At 38.5% G+C, this 19,531-nt stretch overlaps 1 protein-coding gene across 6 annotated transcripts in view; it reads left to right on the top strand.

The window, feature by feature from the left end:
• OPHN1 (oligophrenin 1) overlaps window positions 1-19,531 on the top strand; it is a 594,929-nt gene that overhangs the window by 334,537 nt on the left and 240,861 nt on the right. For 5 of the 6 annotated variants that reach the window (XM_023249184.2, XM_023249185.2, XM_023249183.2 and 2 more), the window contains 4 exons: window positions 1,035-1,164; window positions 3,704-3,804; window positions 7,714-7,808; window positions 12,997-13,075. In XM_023249184.2, coding sequence (XP_023104952.1) covers window positions 1,035-1,164; window positions 3,704-3,804; window positions 7,714-7,808; window positions 12,997-13,075 — 405 coding nt within the window. The remainder of the gene's footprint in view (window positions 1-1,034; window positions 1,165-3,703; window positions 3,805-7,713; window positions 7,809-12,996; window positions 13,076-19,531) is intronic. The other variant, XM_045051063.1, reaches the window with a different exon arrangement.

Below are 19,531 nucleotides of genomic sequence, written 5' to 3'. Positions count from 1 at the left end.
CATTGCATAAAATTTACAGAGTATTTTTATATTAAATAGGTTGGTAAGTTGTAGTGGACATAAACTTCACTTGGTTGTTTAGGAGGATCTTGACTTAGAGTAGTTTTTTAAATTTCTTGCTGGGTACTCACCTTCACCAGAATGTGAGAGCCTGTGTCTTTGGATTTATAAAATATCCCTATAACCAGGTTAATCATTTGAATCTTCGCCAAAAAAGAAATTGAGAAGTATGAGTTTAATAAAACCTCTTGTATCTATGTACATGATGAATTCATTCACAGGATGATCAATAGAGTAGGCCCAAAAAGATAGGGCAGCCCAGATCACCATTTTGACTGACATAACAATCTTGAGGCTAGATGCTAAGGACCTATCTCTAGTGATTTTCTTACCCATATTTCAAACAGTGTTTTGCTATTGTGTTTAGTTGTGTAGTTGTACATATATTATTTCTTACCATTAGCTTTTGTTTTTCATGAATATGAAAACATAACTTTTCAGTTGATCTATCTTCAAAGAGCACATTGTCATGTATTTTATCCTAATGGCTGGAATTTGATTCAGAGTCAAATAGGCAGTAACTTTGTTTGAGGCAAAACGTAAAAGTTGCCATGATAATATTATCTTTGGGAACCTTCTTTATAGTCTCCCTTCTTGTAAAGTGGAAGTCAGTCTGGTGCTCAGAATTCTAAGAGCCTTTGTTTATTGGAGCCTTATGTCATTCCCATTAGAAAATAAAAGTCTCCCACATGTGTTTTATTGTTATATTATTTATGTTTCTGTTTCCCTTTTAGTCTTTAGTACTGTTACACTCCATAAAATTGTTTTCTCATCACTATGCCATTCAACATTTGTTTTCTGCTGTGTTGTAGCATATAATGAAAACCAAGAAAACTCTGCACTGGATCTCTGACCAATAAATGCTTTTTAATAAGGTGATAATGGTGATAATGATAATGGTGATAATGGTGATATCATAATATCATATCATAATGGTGATAATGGTAATAATTATGATGATAATGTCTTAACAGACAAGAAATCATTTCTCCAGTACTCGGGAAGAGATGGAAGAACTTAAGAAAAGGATGAAAGAAGCTCCCCAGACATGCAAACTTCCAGGACAGCCAACCATCGAAGGCTATCTCTATACACAAGAGAAATGTGTGTGGGAATATAGGGATCCCCATTGGGTTTCAGTAGACTGTCACCTACTTGCCACTCTCCAAACTCCAGGCACCTATATTGTTCACAGACCCTTGACAGCTACACCTCTTTGGAGAACAGTCTGGAAATAGTGGATTAAAAAAAATGAAGGGGAAGTTGGAGGGGGAGGTTAGGAATTTGTCTTACAAAGGGTCTGGGATGATAAGATTTAAGGTTTTTCTCTGTGATTCAAAATGGGGATTGTTAATTGTTTAATCCTTCTGATGGCTCTGATGGGGGAAAAGTGGTAAGGGAAAAGAGGCAGAAAAATAATATTTATTACACCTGCTATGTGCCAGGCAGGCATGGTGCTAAGTACTTTAAATACACTATTTCATTTGATCATTAAAACCACTTATCATACCCATTTTACTTGAGGCCACTGAGGTTTAGAGAAATCACTAGTTGAAAGTCACCCAACTATCAAGTAACAGCCCTAAGAGTAAACTCCATTCTGTGAAATGCCAAAACCTATGGTCGTATCACTATACTCTATACTTCTCACTGCCTTAGGAGCACATGGTTGCTCTTAAAGCACTAAACAACAACCATTGTGATTTCAATGGGATGACAGTTGTTCATTGCTGACCAAGGAAAATGAGTTAACTTATCCACTCACTGAATATTGCAGAAGATTCAAGCCTTCCTACCTCCTAAATAACATCATGAAAACCTGCATGTGCTGTTTGCTTTTCCTTATGAACTATGACCCAGTGCCCCCAAAACCTGTGATTTCAGCCCTGCCCATAATTATTGTACCTGAGAAGTAGGAAGAAGAAGCTACTCAGATGTTACCAGTGGCAAAAAACTACTGCAATTCACAAAACATGGCATTTAAGCATTGATATTATCATGCTTTTCCTCTCTTTGAGAAATTAACTTTTGATATTTTTCAAAGATGTATTCTTCCACTTTTCAGATGTATCCCTTCAACTCTATATTGCAGTATTTCTCAATCTCAGTGCTATTGACATTTTGGGCTGGGTAATTCTTTGTTTTGTCGGGGGGGGGGTGGATCATATACATTTTAGGGTATTTAGCAGCATCTATGCCCTGTCCTCACTTTATTCTAATAGCACTCCCTAGGTACTACAACCTAAAATGTCTCCAGATGTTGCCAAATGTCCCTTGGGAGGCAAAATTTCCCTTGGTTGAGAACTACTGCTATATTATAAAAGAGGTGGAAATAATGAGTTTGCAATCTTGGCTATAATATCAACTAGCTCCAGTTTTCTAATTTGTCAAATGGATATGACATTGCTACTCAGTTGAATATTTATTGAGCATCCTTTTTTTCCAGACAATATGCAGTGCACTGGGGGATTTTAAAAACTGAATAAATCTTGATTTTTGCCTTCAAGTTCACAGTCTGAGGAGGAAGATAGACAACTATGTCAAGAATTATAAGGAAATGTGCTGAGCATTGCATTTGGGGCATATATCTAAGGGCTTCACTGAGGAAGTAATGTTTGAATTAGAACTCGAATTATGAGTGGGAGTTTGATAGGCAAAAAAAAAAAAAGGGGGAAGAAATTTCCGTGTATATACCATTGCATGTTACTCAGGCACAGAGGTATGTGAGGATGTAATCTATTTTCAGGTTCTTGGTTTGCCAAGAATAACCCTGGTTTATACCTGTAATCCTTTTGTAATTATTAATGGTGACCCATTAAGTCTTAAATATGTCTTGAAAATTTGGACTAAAAATATATGACCAACTCTTTGTTTGATAACTGAAAGTAATTCAATGAGACAGGACCATAGAGGGTGGCAAAAGACAAAGTAGGAAAGGTAAATATCACATTATGAAGGATTTTGTGGGCCAACCAGAGTTTAAAGATGGTAGAAAAGCCATGCATGATTTATAAGAGAAATGATATAAAGATATGTGTTTTAAGAATACTCCTTTAGCTAAAGAGTGGAGAATGCACTAGAAAAGAGTGATCAGAGATAGGGGAAATCAGAGAGAAGACCACTGACATGGTTAATTGTGGAGAAATAGTGAATTTTTGTTTTGTCTGAAATACTTCATAAAACATTAAAAGTAATTCAGCTTTAGGGTCCTGAACTAATTCAGGTCTAAAAGGGATGGAGAGGATGAAGCAGCTGGAAGAGAGGCATGTAAGGAATGAATGGACAGAACCCAACCACCAGTCAAATGGCAGGTTACAGGGAAAGACGAGCAGAAGATTACAGTTGTATCCAACTCATACAGTAATAAGATAAGTAGTAGAAGCATTCATAGGGGACATGGCAAGGAGAGTGATTTGGAGCAAGCTAGAGCCAATGTGGAAAGTAGTTGATGAGTTTTAGGATCTCCATATGTTCTGTGTGTTGATGGCACTGCAGGGCTGCTGGAGTTCAGGGGAGGGTTAGGGCTGGATCTGAAGCACTATGACTATGAAGAACAGACTGTACAGCCTTTCCATCTTAGGAGTGTATTGACCATACTGCCTAAAAATATATTCTGCCAGCTCACTTTTGCCTATCATTGTAGGGGCTTTGGGAATATCCTGGGTCAAATATTACTGCCAGTATGAGAAAGAGACCAAAACGCTCACCATGACACCTACGGAGCAGAAGCCAGGTGCTAAGCAGGTCAGTTCTTTTGTGTGCCATATTTTTTGAAATGCATCTGTGCCTGCATCTCAGAAAACAGTATACCTTGACTTAGTGCCAAAGAATCAAGTTCATCACTGTCACGTGAATCATGATGTGTTCTTCTTGGCCTAAGTTTGCATTGGACCAGATACTACTCAGTTGAGTAAAATGATATCTATTATGTCAAGCCTTCTGAAAGTGCGTATACTCTTTAAGATCATTTATTAAATTATTAAAAGTGCCTGTCACATTGTACAAGAAAATTTGCAAGAATATGGATGAATTGGAGGAGGATAGTATTTACTACTTGCTTTTAATAAGTTTCTACTGTAGTATTCCTTTAAATAGCAAGTGTTTAAACTATCATTTTCCAAAATTGCTTTTTTAGATAAATATGTCTGTTTCCTAAAGTTGGAATAATGGAATAACCTATACCCCATATTCTATGTAATGTTCAGATATATTTAAGCAGTCGATGCCTCTTCTTCTGTCCTCCAAACCTTCCCCTATTCCCTAAAATGTCAAGATGAGTTTAACATACTGAGAAGATATTTACTTACCAGAAGAACTTAATCTTATATATTACATACTATACTGTATAATATAATATAATATAATATAATATAATATAATATAATAACCACACAGCCAAAAATTTTTATTCTGTCATCTCACTTTTGCCTGTATTTGTAGAGGCTTTGGAAATATACACACACACACATACACACACACACACACACACACACACTCACTCAAGGGTTTATTAAGATAAAAGCTGATAGACAAACGTTTCATACTCTAAAAGTAGTTTAATGTGTCCTTTAAACTGCCTCTCAAACTGGGTGTTAATGCATGGGTTTTTAAGGATTTCTGTTCTTTACAAATTGTTTAAAAAATGAAACAAGGTTCATTTACTAATGCTGGACCTTGGTGGTATAAGTAGACCCAATTGAGGTAGGCAGAAATTTGGGGGAAAAATGGGCCAATTTTTCTCCACTGCTGCTGGTTTCCATGGAAGATCTCTCTTATGTTACTTGTCCACAGAAAATTAGAGAGGTCTGAGATTTGGTGGCAGGCTCTTGAAAACTGCTTTTTTGTGTCTTTAACCAAAAATTTTGTTACTCTGCTTTGGATGTGTATTGAAGATGAAAATCACCTCTAATGAAGTGTACTAAATGGGATTTCCAGAACCCTCATCCAATGCTTCTATGTAGGCCAGTTACTCATTCATGATTCCAAAACTCTCCTTAGTTTCCAGTCTGCCAAGGCACCTTTCAGTATGGTTGCAATAAATTTATCTGGTGCACTATCACAGAATTTGTTCCATTTCTGTCAGAATGCAGCTGATGTATCTGACTGGCTAGTACTTATAAGAAGCATTGTCCTGTGTCTCTTCCTTTTCTTTTTCTACACACATCACTTTCCAGATCCCAGCCTTTAACGTTACTCTCTTAGACAGTAAGCTCATTTAGGCCTTTTCTCTCTTGCTCAGGCACATACTGGAAAGCTCAAGACAGAAGCAGTAGATGCCACTTTCATATCCTCCTAGCAGATGAGTGCAAGCTCTCATTTTAGTTCTTTTTTCCTCGTCCCGTTTCATTAAGAGGCTGCTTGCAAAACTTGCAGTAGTGTTAGCCTAAGCAGTTTTAATGTGGGATTCCTTACGGAGTGGGAAGAGGAACTGGGTTCTCTATTTAGAAGGAAAGGGAGGTAAAGTAGTAACTTGAATTTCCATAAAATGAAGTTGAAAATGGTTTCTTCTTGTCAGTTCTGTCAGTTCCTATTACTGGTTTGTGTTTTAGAAAGGTAAATCATACGAGTGAGACTATAATAACACCATATAATCCACTATTTATTGAATGTCTACTGTGTACCAGGCACTGAGTAGACACTTTTTGCCATGTGCCTCATTTATTTTCTCAGCAGCCCTGTGAAATTTTATTAGTTCAATTTGAAGATAGAGGAATTAACCCTGTTTCTGACTGTGGTACTTACCAGTGTTCCCTGCTAGTTCAGCCTATCACCTTCCACCTGTGTTGTTCTGTTCACTTTATGAATTATCTTCCTAAATGCTATTTTAGAAGATCCCCATCATTTCCCTGTCAGGCAGTTATGGTAAGAGGAAAGAGTGCTGTATTTTGAGTTTCAAAAACTGGGTTTAAATCTGAGCTCTGTGGCCTAGTAGCTTTTTGACCCCAAGTAAATTGTATAATGTTGCTTAATATAATTTTACTCATCAGAAAAATGACAAGAATAATACTGTAGTTCATAAAAATTTCTGGAGCACTAATTCTTCACTAGGTGCTAGAGAGATAAAGATAAATAAAATGTCCATCCCCTTGAGTTCTTAGTCAATTGGGGAAAGAAATAATGCAGAAAACACATAGTGAACAGTGTGCGGGATTGGGAAGAATTTTGGAGGAAATGAAAGCTGAACTGCAGTTTGTAGAACAATTAAGAGTTTTTCCAGGCAAAGAATATAGATAAAGTCATTTCAGGTGGAGGAAACATTATTTGCAGTTATGGAGCCATGAAAGACTATGACATATGTGTGAAATGAGAGTACTTATGCATGGATGGGGCATAAAACAGATTGGGGTGGCTAGAAGTAAACCTGAAGTAGTAAGCAGGGTGTAGGCCAAGGAGCCATGATGCCTCTGAACCTGAGGGAGATGAGTTTAAAGAGGGAGGGTCAGTATATGATACTGTTAATCACTGTCCTCTTGAAAGGCTAGTAATGTTTGATACCCTCAGTACTGGGGCAAGGAAGGCAGATTGAAGGATGAATTCAGGGTTGAGTTTTTATAGTGTGGGAGCAGCAAAAAGGCCTGAAAGGGGGTTGAGTGTGCCAGTGAGAAAGAATTCTTTTTTGATCAGCTGGGTCAACTCTATGGTCCAGTTTGGAGGGCAGAGTACCTAAACACAGACCTGGCATTTGGGAAGTGTTTCTGACTTGGTGGGAACAAGGTGGTTAGTTAGCATTATCCCTATTTATAGATTGTGAAGTTAAGATTCAGTGACAGAAATGATTTGCCCTGGGTTGCAAGCTACTAAATGGTATAACTGGGATGGACTTCCTAGTTTATTGCTATTTCCACTATCACTATACCGACTCGAGTGACTTTAGGTAAGTCATTTTATCCCTCTGAGCTTCAGTTCTTTCTAAGGATTGTTGTGAGGAAAGTTGGTTTGAAGACACCTAGCATAATATGTGGCACATAGTAGGTAATGGATAAATGTTACTTCTCTTTCCTATACTACGTTGTCTCTATTGAGATAATAGAGGGAAACCGAACAATATGGGACTGGGGGATTTTAATCTGTGAACAGAGTGGATTTCAATGGCCTTATTAAGTGTCCATAAAACTAAGGGGGCTACACTATTCTTCATGTATGAAATAACAAATGCACTTTGAGAAATAACTCAAATTTGCTTACTGCCTGATCTATCTTTGGAGAGATTGCTTTCGTGATTCCTGTCTTCCTGAAGAGTCTGGAGGTGGGGAATGAAAATGTTTGCCTTCTCTCCTCTATCTGCCAATTTAATGGAAGGAGGGTTTCATAAAGCCACTTCCTACCTTATTTGGTACACTTAATGCCTTTTGGTCAGCCGATTTCTCCAATACTCCCCTTATGTTAATGTGTAATGAGCTTTCTATTTAATCTACCATGCTTGGAAAAGAATAGTCATCTACCCTGAGCATTCTCTCCTGGTCTCAGCCATTAATTATTGGAGCAGGAAGAAACCATCTGCCGCCTTTCTGCAACTACTGTTCTCAGTGAGACTACACATTGCTCCTGCTGCCCTGACAGATGCCTTCCAAGTGACCCTAAGGATAATTAAGGAGGCAGAAGAAGCCTCTGTGCATTTTTTTTTCAAATTGGCTATTAATCCTTCTCTTATAGCAGGGGCCCTTGGACTTAACGCTGAAGTACTGCGTGAGGAGGAAGACAGAGTCTATCGACAAAAGGTTCTGTTTTGATATAGAAACTAATGAAAGGTAAGCTGTGATCGTATGAATTGGCAATGTCCCCATGTGACAGATACTGAGACTGAGTAGATCTTTTATTTTCCTTTGTCATCTCTTATTGATGAAAGTGAGAAAATCTGTTCATGACATCATCGTCTTGGCTCTTCTGGCTGCCATTCGGAGGAATCCCTGTTAGACCTGGCCCAGAGCTGTTTCCCTCTGGGGAAACTTCAATCAGCTTCACCTCACCTACTCTAGGAAGAATAAATCACTCCTAGGATTTAATTTGCTATCAGATATGCAGAGGTCAACATTTGGTGATGCTGCAAGAACAGCATACAAAAATTCATTTTTTAAAAATTTTTTTGTAGTTTGAAGTTTTTATTTAAATTCCAGTTAGTTAACATATAGTATAATATTAGTTTCAGGAGTAGAATTTAGTGATTCATCATCACTTATATACAACACCCAGTGCTTAACATAACAAGTACCCTCCTTAATACCATCACCCAATTAACCCATTCCCTGTGCCCACCTCCCCTCCAGCAACCCTCAGTTTGTTGTCTATAGTTAAGATTCTTGTTTTATGGTTTGTCTCTCTCTTTTCCCCCATCCCATATGTTCATTTGTTTTGTTTCTTATATTCCACATATGAGTGAAATCATGTGGTATTTGTCTTTCAATGACTTATCTTGCTTAGCATAATACAATCTAGCTCCATTCATATTATTGCAGTTAGCAAGATTTCATTCTTTTTGGTGGCTGAGTAATATTTCATTGTGTGTGTGTGTGTGTGTGTGTGTGTGTGTGTGTATACCACATTATACACACACACACACACACACACACACACACACCACAACCTCTTTATTCATTTGGGCTCTTTCCATACTTTGGCTATTGTAGATAATGCCGCTATGAACATTGGGATGCATGTATCCCTTCAAATCTGTATTTTTGTATCCTTTGGGTAAATACCTAGTAGTGCAATTTCTGGGTGATAGGGTAGCTTCTATTTTTAACTTTTTGAGGAACTTCCATACTGTTTTCCAGAGTGGCTGCACCAGTTTGCATTCCCACCAACAGGGCAACAGGGTTCCCATTTCTCCACATCCTTGACAACACTTGTTGTTTCGCATGTTGTTAATTTTAGCCATTCCAATAGGTGTGAGGTGATATCTCATTGTGCTTTTGATTAGTATTTCCCTGATGATGAGTGATGTTGAGCATCTTTTCATGTGTCTGTTAGCCATCTGGATGTCTTCTTTAGAAAAATGTCTATTCATGACTTCTGCCCATTTTTTAACTGGAGCATTTGTTTTTAGGGTTTTGAGTTTGATAAGCTCTTTATAGATTTGGATACCAATCCTTTATCAGATATATCATTTGCAAATGTCTTAGCCCATTTAGCAAAACTCATTCTTTTATCTCCTAATATAACATACAGGAACAAGTGAATTGGAACACATTTTTAATGAGAGATAGAAGGAATGGAGGATGGTAGTGGTATTGAAGAGTCTTTTCTCCATACTTGGTGCAAACATAATACAGACTTTCCCTACTTTGCAGATATTTTTGTAAACTGGAGATAGTTTGATTATCAACCTTCTGATTTCAGTAAGGCTTTCAAACTTTGTTCATTTGTTTTTCTCCATTACCCTCTTTTCATTTTCTGGATCTTGGTAGTTTTATCAGAGGGAAATTTAATATTGAAATTTTAGAATGAGAGCATTTGGAGTCATTTTGGCGAAAAGCATGTTATATAGTTGGGAAGTTGATCTAAAATTCAGTGAATAAATATTTCTATGTGTTATTTCGGTCTATTATTTCTATGTTTTTGTTACTGCTTAATAGAATAGAATTTAACAAAATGGTCAGATTCCTATAAGGGGGCTTGAAGTTTGAATTACAGTGTCATATGAACAAAATTATCAGTGACTGGAATCATAAAGATTAGACTAAGAGATGAGGGCTCTTTTTTTCAGTCTGGAAAAAAGTAGGAAGTCCTTTTCCCCATTTGAAATTTCTGTTTTTTAATCTATGTGATTTCTTTCTTAAAAATGGATGGTCCTGACCAAAGATGGTTGTGATAGTAAACATTGTTACTGGTAACCATAAGGCTGTCACTCATTTTTCCAATAGCTTCAGGCCTAGTTGGAAGGGGGAACTATACTATTTATTGGGGAAAATGACTATTGGCTGTGGCTTCTCTTTCATGAACTTTTAGTGTCTCTGGCTCTGCAACATCAAGGTGCTTAAAAGAAATTAATTTTTTTTATGTGTGTCTAGTTTCATTCTGATTCCCCTTTCAGCTTAAATTTGCAAGCTGCTTGCAAATAATATTCCCATATACCCAAAGCAGTTGCAGACAGTTTGGCCCTGAGGTTAGGGGCTGGGACCAGTTTATCTTCATATATCTTGTACCTAGTACTATGCATGGCTCATGGTAGGTACAACATTTGGTGTTTATTTTTAAATGTATTTTCCCCCTCCTAACACTAAGGAATTCTTAGACTAGAACCCAGGAATTAAAGTTTTGGTGTGTCTGTGATTTAAGTTACCACATATTAGGCACATAAAAACCATTTAGTCATTGAATCCCTCCCCTATTTTACAGGTGGAGGAAACTGAGACTTGACTACATTAAGTGACTTGCCCAAAGTCACATAGTGGCAAGGCTGAGCTCAAACACTTCTTTAGAGGTTTACAAAGTCCATGTTCTTTTTAATTTTGCTACATCGTCTTAGAATGAGAATAAATATGCTCTGAAATAAAGGATCAAATAAAATAATGAACAGGTGATGAGGTACATGTGTGTACATGGAGTTATCTGAGGGATGTGACATCTGCTTTACTGGCTAGTAAATCTGATATAAAAAACAAAGTCAGACTTCCCAGCAGGCATTGGGTACCTGTACTCATGTCCCTGAAGCACAGAGAGCAAAGAGCTCTTTGAGTCCCTTTTTCTATCTAAGGAATAGAGGATAACTTTTTTCTTTAATTAGCTTTGCTCCCAGTATTTGAAACCACAGACTTATAGCTCATAGAGCTTGAAGTGCAATAATAATAATAACAATAACAAACAACAACTGCTAACATTTGCAGAGTAACTTCTATGTGCCAGGTACCATTCTCAGCCCTTGAAATTGTATAATTTCCTTTATTCCTCACTACAGTCATATGAGGTGACTGTATTTCGCAATTTTACAAAGGAAGACAAGGAGACAGAGAGAAATTAAGCAACTTAGGTAACACTGCTAGCAAACGGTAGAGCCAGGATTGGAATCCAGGAATTTTAGTCTCCAAGCCCACACTCAACCATTACACTGTACTGCACATATGCTGTATATGCCTTTTTGTTCCAGATTGAATGACTGGGACCTTGGTGAGGGCAAGGGATTTGTCTTAGATAATGGAAGAGCCTGGACTAGAAGTCAATGTTCTTTCTACTTTGTCATCCTGTTCTTATGAGTATTCTTTGAATTTGACTTTCTGTAGCACCTAAGAATCTTCAAATGCTTCTTAAATAGTTACTTATTTATTATTTCAGCTTCTCTTTACAGTTAAGGGAAGACACACACTGCCTTTTTGATTTCCCAGATAGGGAAGCTGAGTTCCAGAATGGGATAAATATCATACCTGATCTACACTGTCTGCTTTTAAGTCTGTTCCCAATTTACTTGTTCTCCTTCTTTTTGCCTTCAGGATTCAGCTGCGCTACTGTCTTTCCAAAACTATTTCTAAACTTTCTATCCCCATGTAATATATCCCGAAGGTTGGTTATTTGTTAGAGAAAGGTAAACTTGAAAGAATCCAGTTCCCAACGCCAAGTCCTGGTTTTCAGTTGATTTGACTTAAAGAAGATTTGGAGACTTTCCTTTTTAAAATGTACTTTAATGGAATAAAAGAATGGAAGATAGAATAGGAATCCTATGATATCAAAACTGGAAAGGACCTTCCAGTTCATCTTGTCCGACACCCTTATGGATACAGAAACTGAAGCCCATAGAGCCCCAGTTACTTTGCTAGGCTCTCTGAGCTCTCTTGACATTATTCTTATCATTTTGTGACTCTGAGAGTCTTAACATAGAAGGAACAAGAGGAACCAGTTTGTCATAATGGTGCAGATACACAGATAATGTGAGGAAGATTTATGTTTGCAATGATATGGCCAATCTGCAATTCCCAGGTTAGTCATGAAGGTCTAAAAAGGCCATACAGAGTATATCAACTTGGAGTATCTCTGGTTAAAGGTAGCCTACAAGTAAATACAAAAAAATGGTTTTGAGGCCATCTTCGAAGGAGAAGCCTTGTAGCGTAGTGGTTAAGAAAGAAGATGGCAGAAATAAAGGAAAGGAAAGGGAAGGAAAGGAAAAGAATGGGAGGAGAAAGGGAAGGGAAGAAAAGAAAAAGAAAGAGAAAAAGGAAAGGAAAGAAAAGAAATACTGCTGGACCGGAATTCCTAAAATCAAATTCTGGCTCTATACTTACCCACTGTGTGAACGTAGGGAAGAGCTCTGTGCTTCAGCTTCCCCTTCTGTAAAATAGGGATTACTATATAGTACCTGTTTTATAAGGTTCCTGGTAGATTTCATGAATTAATACCTATAAAGTACTTAGAGCAGAATGTGGTACATAGTGAGCACTCAATAACTGTTAGTTATTATTAGTCATAAAATTGCTTAAGTCAGCAAAAAGGCCTCCTCCCTGTACTGAGCCAGTGTGCATGTTGTTGAATTATTTCCCACTAGAAATACTCCTTGGACATCATAGGTGGTGGAAGTAGCCCAGACATCTTTTTTTGTGGCTGAACATGCTTATTCCTAGTGCCCAGAACAAACTTCCAGCTTCCAAGAGAGAAAGGCAGAGAGAGCCACAGTTAGGCTCAAGTGCAATCGAGCCAATTTAAGTATGTATAATGGTGAGGTGTCTTGACATCTGACTCTATTTCCTTGCCTGACCCTGGCATGAGGCTGCCAAGATACCATCTTCTCCAGGGTTCCAAAAGATACTGTTTTGTAAATGTTCCATTGTTTTTTTGAGTAAAGGAGATTTTGAAAAATCGGAATTCTGTATGTGTCTGCTCGGTGTGACACCTTCCAGGGCTGATAGGGACTCTAGATCAGACTCTCTAGGCTGCTTTATAAGGTTCCTGGTAGAACCAGGTTCCATTCTTTAGGTGACTTTTCTGCTTTAAACTTGTCATTTTTTTCTATAGGCCAGGAACCATAACTTTGCAAGCTCTTTCGGAAGCTAACAGAAGGCTATGGATGGAAGCCATGGATGGAAAAGAGCCTGTAAGTTATGTGAGGACACTGTAGAAACTTAGCAATATAGTCCAATGTATGAGTATCCTTAGTGGTACTAGTTGGTCTAGGACATTTAAAGAGTCAGATCTTCAGACTCAAAATTTTAGAGTTAGAAGGAATTGTTTACTCAACATTTTTTGTTTAAAAAGTAAGGCAATTTGAGTTCCATAGAGGATGAGGGACTTCTCTAGGATTACTATCTGAAAAGACATAAAAATTGGGCCTAGATAGAATCCAGGTTTCTTAGCTGTTTGCTTCAGTGTTAGATTATGCAGCTGTGCCTACAAGATCTTCTTAAAGAAAATTAAGTCCTTTTGTCAGTTTATAAAATTAATGTGTTCATATAGAAATGTGGAAAATAATTTTCATAACTGTGAATAAGGATTTATTAAGATTTTATTCAAAAACAGTTTTGCTGCCCCTATTTTACATTCCCATGTCAGCTTACTCTCTTTAAGGGTACAGCTGTTGGAGAAGATGGTGCTACCATCCTATATCCCAAGATGTACCACTCCATTTAGAACATTGTTACACAGGAGGGCAAGCAATACCTTAAAGGGTTTAGTGATTGTCATAGAAAGACCAATCTGAAGAGTCAGAAATTCCTGAAGAGAGTTTTTTTTTCTTCAGTATCTTCCAAGTAAATTTCTTCTAGTGGAGTATGAAATAATATTAGCTTCCTACTGTTAGATTTACAAAAGACTGAATTTGGATCCCAGTTGTGCCATCAGTGGTGGTGTGACTTTGGGCAAGGTATTCTATCTCTCTGAGACTCAGTTTTCTTCTCTTCAGTAAAAAGGGTTGAATCATCTCCATTCTATCTACCTCACAGAGTTGCTTTGAAAAATTGAATGAATGGAAGTGGGATAAAGAATGAGTGTGAAGCTACTGAGATTCCATATTATTTGTGTACAGTCTAATATCTTTGTTTTGTTCAAGGCAAAAATGTGCTAAGAGGGAAAATACTCCAAGGTTTTCTTTCTGTGTCTCCTTGGTGCCCTGGAAACTAAAGAGAAGTGCACAGATTTCAGAATGTACTTATAGCAACCAAGAAGGTAGCAAAGAGAGAAGGGGAGTTATGAGGATTGTCGTAAAGGAAGTAGTCCATGACCTGTGGCTCCTCCTTCCTTCCCAGAAGATTGGAGCTTAACTATTGCATGCCTATGATGTTTCTCGAGGAAGAGGGTAGCAGGCTCAGTGAAACATTTTATTCTTGATTCCGTAATTGGAACTTGTTCTCCCTTTAAGTTTTAAAAATCGAAGGATGCAGATGGCTTTTTGTGGAGAATGATATTAGAATATGGGTCCAGTGAATGTGTATCCTTAACAAGTCGATTATGCTAGACTTTTCACAAATGACTTGTTTATAAAAGTGGCAGCAACAGGGCCCCTCCTGAAGTGGATCACCTAAGGAGAAGCGATCTAAGCCTGCCCCTCACGCCTGTGCACCTTGCCTACCCACCCCAGCTAATACGCCAGATCCCCAACATCACAAGCCTGGCAGTGTGCAAGTAGCCCAGACGGGCCACGCCACCCCACAGTGAATCCCGCCCCTAGGAGAGGGGAAGAGAAGGCACACACCAGTCTGAATGTGGCCCCAGCGGTGGGCTGGGGGCAGACATCAGGTCTGACTGCGGCCCCGCCCACCAACTCCAGTTATACACCACAGCACAGGGGAAGTGCCCTGCAGGTCCTCACCACGCCAGGGACTATCCAAAATGACCAAGCGGAAGAATTCCCCTCAAAAGAATCTCCAGGAAATACCAACAGCTAATGAGCTGATCAAAAAGGATTTAAATAATATAACAGAAAGTGAATTTAGAATAATAGTCATAAAATTAATCGCTGGGCTTGAAAAGAGTATACAGGACAGCAGAGAATCTCTTGCTACAGAGATCAAGGGACTAGGGAGCAGTCACGAGGAGCTGAAAAACACTTTAAACGAAATGCATAACAAAATGGAAACCACCACAGCTCGGCTTGAAGAGGCAGAGGAGAGAATAGGTGAACTAGAAGATAAAGTTATGGAAAAAGAGGAAGCTGAGAAAAAGAGAGATAAAAAAATCCAGGAGTATGAGGGGAAAATTAGAGAACTAAGTGATACACTAAAAAGAAATAATATACGCATAATTGGTATCCCAGAGGAGGAAGAGAGAGGGAAAGGTGCTGAAGGGGTACTTGAAGAAATAATAGCTGAGAACTTCCCTGAACTAGGGAAGGAAAAAGGCATTGAAATCCAAGAGGCACAGAGAACTCCCTTCAGACGTAACTTGAATCGATCTTCTGCACGACATATCACAGTGAAACTGGCAAAATACAAGGATAAAGAGAAAATTCTGAAAGCAGCAAGGGGTAAACATGCCCTCACATATAAAGGGAGACCTATAAGACTCGTGACTGATCTCTCTTTTGAAACTTGGCAGGCCAGAAAGAATTGGCACGAGATTTTCAGGGTGCTAGACAGAAAAAATATGCAGCCAAGAATCCTTTATCCAGCAAGTCTGTCATTTAGAATAGAAGGAGAGATAAAGGTCTTCACAAACAGACAAAAACTGAAGGAATTTGTCACCACAAAACCAGCCCTACAAGAGATCCTAAGGGGGACCCTGTGAGAGAAAGTCCCAGAGACATCACTACAAGCATAAAACATACAGACATCACAATGACTCTAAACCCATATCTTTCTATAATAGCACTGAATGTAAATGGATTAAATGCGCCAACCAAAAGACATAGGGTATCAGAATGGATAAAAAAACAAGACCCATCTATTTGCTGTCTACAAGAGACTCATTTTAGACCTGAGGACACCTTTAGATTGAGAGTGAGGGGATGGAGAACTATTTATCATGCTACTGGAAGCCAAAAGAAAGCTGGAGTAGCCATACTTATATCAGACAAACTAGACTTTAAATTAAAGACTGTAACAAGAGATGAAGAAGGACATTATATAATAGTTACAGGGTCTATCCATCAGGAAGAGCTAACAATTATAAATGTCTATGCGCCGAATACCGGAGCCCCCAAATATATAAAACAATTACTCATAAACATAAGCAACCTTATTGATAAGAATGTGGTAATTGCAGGGGACTTTAACACCCCACTTACAGAAATGGATAGATCATCTAGACACACGGTCAATAAAGAAGGGTCCTGAATGAGACATTGGATCAGATGGACTTGACAGATATATTTAGAACGCTGCATCCCAAAGCAACAGAATATACTTTCTTCTCGAGTGCACATGGAACATTCTCCAAGATAGATCATATACTGGGTCACAAAACAGCTCTTCATAAGTTTACAAGAATTGAAATTATACCATAAATATTTTCAGACCACAATGCTATGAAGCTTGAAATCAACCACAGAAAAAAGTCTGGAAAACCTCCAAAAGCATGGAGGTTAAAGAACACCCTACTGACGAATGAGTGGGTCAACCAGGCAATTAGAGAAGAAATTAAAAAATATATGGAAACAAACGAAAATGAAAATACAACAATCCAAATGCTTTGGGACACAGCGAAGGCAGTCCTGAGAGGAAAATACATTGCAATCCAGGCCTATCTCAAGAAACAAGAAAAATCCCAAATACAAAATCTAACAGCACACCTAAAGGAACTAGAAGCAGAACAGCAAAGGCAGCCTAAACCCAGCAGAAGAAGAGAAATAATAAAGATCAGAGCAGAAATAAACAATATAGAATCTAAAAAAACTGAAGAGCAAATCAACGAAACCAAGAGTTGGTTTTTTGAAAAAATAAACAAAACTGACAAACCTCTAGCCAGGCTTCTCAAAAAGAAAAGGGAGATGACCCAAATAGATAAAATCATGAATGAAAATGGAATTATTACAACCAATCCCTCAGAGATACAAGTAATGGTCATGGAATACTATGAAAAATTATATGCCAACAAACTGGACAACCTGGAAGAAATGGACAAATTCCTAAACACCCACACTCTTCTCAAACTCAATCAGGAGGAATTAGAAATTTGAACAGACCCATAACCAGTGAAGAAATTCAATCGGTTATCAAAAATCTCCCAACAAATAAGAGTCCAGGACCAGATGGCTTCCCAAGGGAGTTCTACCAGACGTTTAAAGCAGAGATAATACCTATCCTTCTCAAGCTATTCCAAGAAATAGAAAGGGAAGGAAAACTTCCAGACTCATTCTATGAAGCCAGTATTACTTTGATTCCTAAAGCAGACAGAGACCCAGTAAAAAAAGAGAACTACAGGCCAATATCCCTGATGAATATGGATGCAAAAATTCTCAATCAGATACTAGCAAATCGAATTCAACGGCATATAAAATGAATTATTCACCATGATCAAGTGGGATTCATTCCTGGGAGGCAGGGCTGGTTCAACATTCGCAAATCAACCAACGTGATACATCACATTAACAAAAAAAAGAGAAGAACCATATGATCCTGTCAATCGATGCAGAAAAGGCCTTTGACAAAATCCAGCACCCTTTTTTTTTTTAAGTTTTTTTTTTCAACGTTTTTTAATTATTTTTGGGACAGAGAGAGACAGAGCATGAACGGGGGAGGGGCAGAGAGAGAGGGAGACACAGAATCGGAAACAGGCTCCAGGCTCTGAGCCATCAGCCCAGAGCCTGACGCGGGGCTCGAACTCACGGACCGCGAGATCGTGACCTGGCTGAAATCGGACGCTTAACCAACTGCGCCACCCAGGCGCCCCGGCAGCACCCTTTCTTAAAAAACTCCTTGAGAAAGTCGGGATAGAAGGAACATACTTAAAGATCATAAAAGCCATTTATGAAAAGCCCACAGCTAACATCATCCTCAATGGGGAAAAACTGAGAGCTTTTTCCCTGAGATCAGGAACACGACAGGGATGCCCACTCTCACCGCTGTTGTTTAACATAGTGCTGGAAGTTCTAGCATCAGCAATCAGACAACAAAAGGAAATCAAAGGCATCAAAATTGGCAAAGATGAAGTCAAGCTTTTGCTTTTTGCAGATGATATGATATTATACATGGAAAATCCGATAGACTCCACCAAAAGTCTGCTAGAACTGATACAGGAATTCAGCAAAGTTGCAGGATACAAAATCAATGTACAGAAATCAGTTGCATTCTTATACACTAACAATGAAGCAACAGAAAGACAAATAAAGAAACTGATCCCATTCACAATTGCACCAAGAAGCATAAAATACCTAGGAATAAATCTAACCAAAGATGTAAAGGATCTGTATGCTGAAAACTATAGAAAGCTTATGAAGGAAATTGAAGAAGATTTAAAGAAATGGAAAGACATTCCCTGCTCATGGATTGGAAAAATAAATATTGTCAAAATGTCAATACTACCCAAAGCTATCTACACATTCAATGCAATCCCAATCAAAATTGCACCAGCATTCTTCTCGAAACTAGAACAAGCAATCTTAAAATTCATATGGAACCACAAAAGGCCCCAAATAGCCAAAGCAATTTTGAAGAAGAAGACCAAAGCAGGAGGCATCACAATCCCAGACTTTAGCCTCTACTACAAAGCTGTCATCATCAAGACAGCATGGGATTGGCACAAAAACAGACACATAGACCAATGGAATAGAATAGAAACCCCAGAACTAGACCCACAAACGTATGGCCAACTCATCTTTGACAAAGCAGGAAAGAACATCCAATGGAAAAAAGACAGCCTCTTTAACAAATGGTGCTGGGAGAACTGGACAGCAACATGCAGAAGGTTGAAACTAGACCACTTTCTCACACCATTCACAAAAATAAACTCAAAATGGATAAAGGACCTGAATGCGAGACAGGAAACCATCAAAACCTTAGAGGAGAAAGCAGGAAAAGACCTCTCTGACCTCAGCCGTAGCAATCTCTTACTCGACACATCCCCAAAGGCAAGGGAGTTAAAAGCAAAAGTGAATTACTGGGACCTTATGAAGATAAAAAGCTTCTGCACAGCAAAGGAAACAACCCACAAAACTAAAAGGCAACCAACGGAATGGGAAAAGATATTCGCAAATGACATATCGGACAAAGGGCTAGTATCCAAAATCTATAAAGAGCTCACCAAACTCCACACCCGAAAAACAAATAACCCAGTGAAGAAATGGGCAGAAAACATGAATAGACACTTCTCTAAAGAAGACATCCGGATGGCCAACAGGCACATGAAAAGATGTTCAGCGTCGCTCCTTATCAGGGAAATACAAATCAAAACCACACTCAGGTATCACCTCACGCCAGTCAGAGTGGCCAAAATGAACAAATCAGGAGACTAGAGATGCTGGAGAGGATGTGGAGAAACGGGAACCCTCTTGCACTGTTGGTGGGAATGCAAATTGGTGCAGCCGCTCTGGAAAGCAGTGTGGAGGTTCCTCAGAAAATTAAAAATAGACCTACCCTATGACCCAGCAATAGCACTGCTAGGAATTTATCCAAGGGATACA

This window comes from Felis catus, chromosome X (assembly GCF_018350175.1).
Source record: "Felis catus isolate Fca126 chromosome X, F.catus_Fca126_mat1.0, whole genome shotgun sequence".
Taxonomy (NCBI): Eukaryota; Metazoa; Chordata; class Mammalia; order Carnivora; family Felidae; genus Felis; species Felis catus.
The sequence above is the reverse complement of the archived record's forward strand: the minus strand, read 5'-3'. Positions and strand labels throughout refer to the sequence as shown.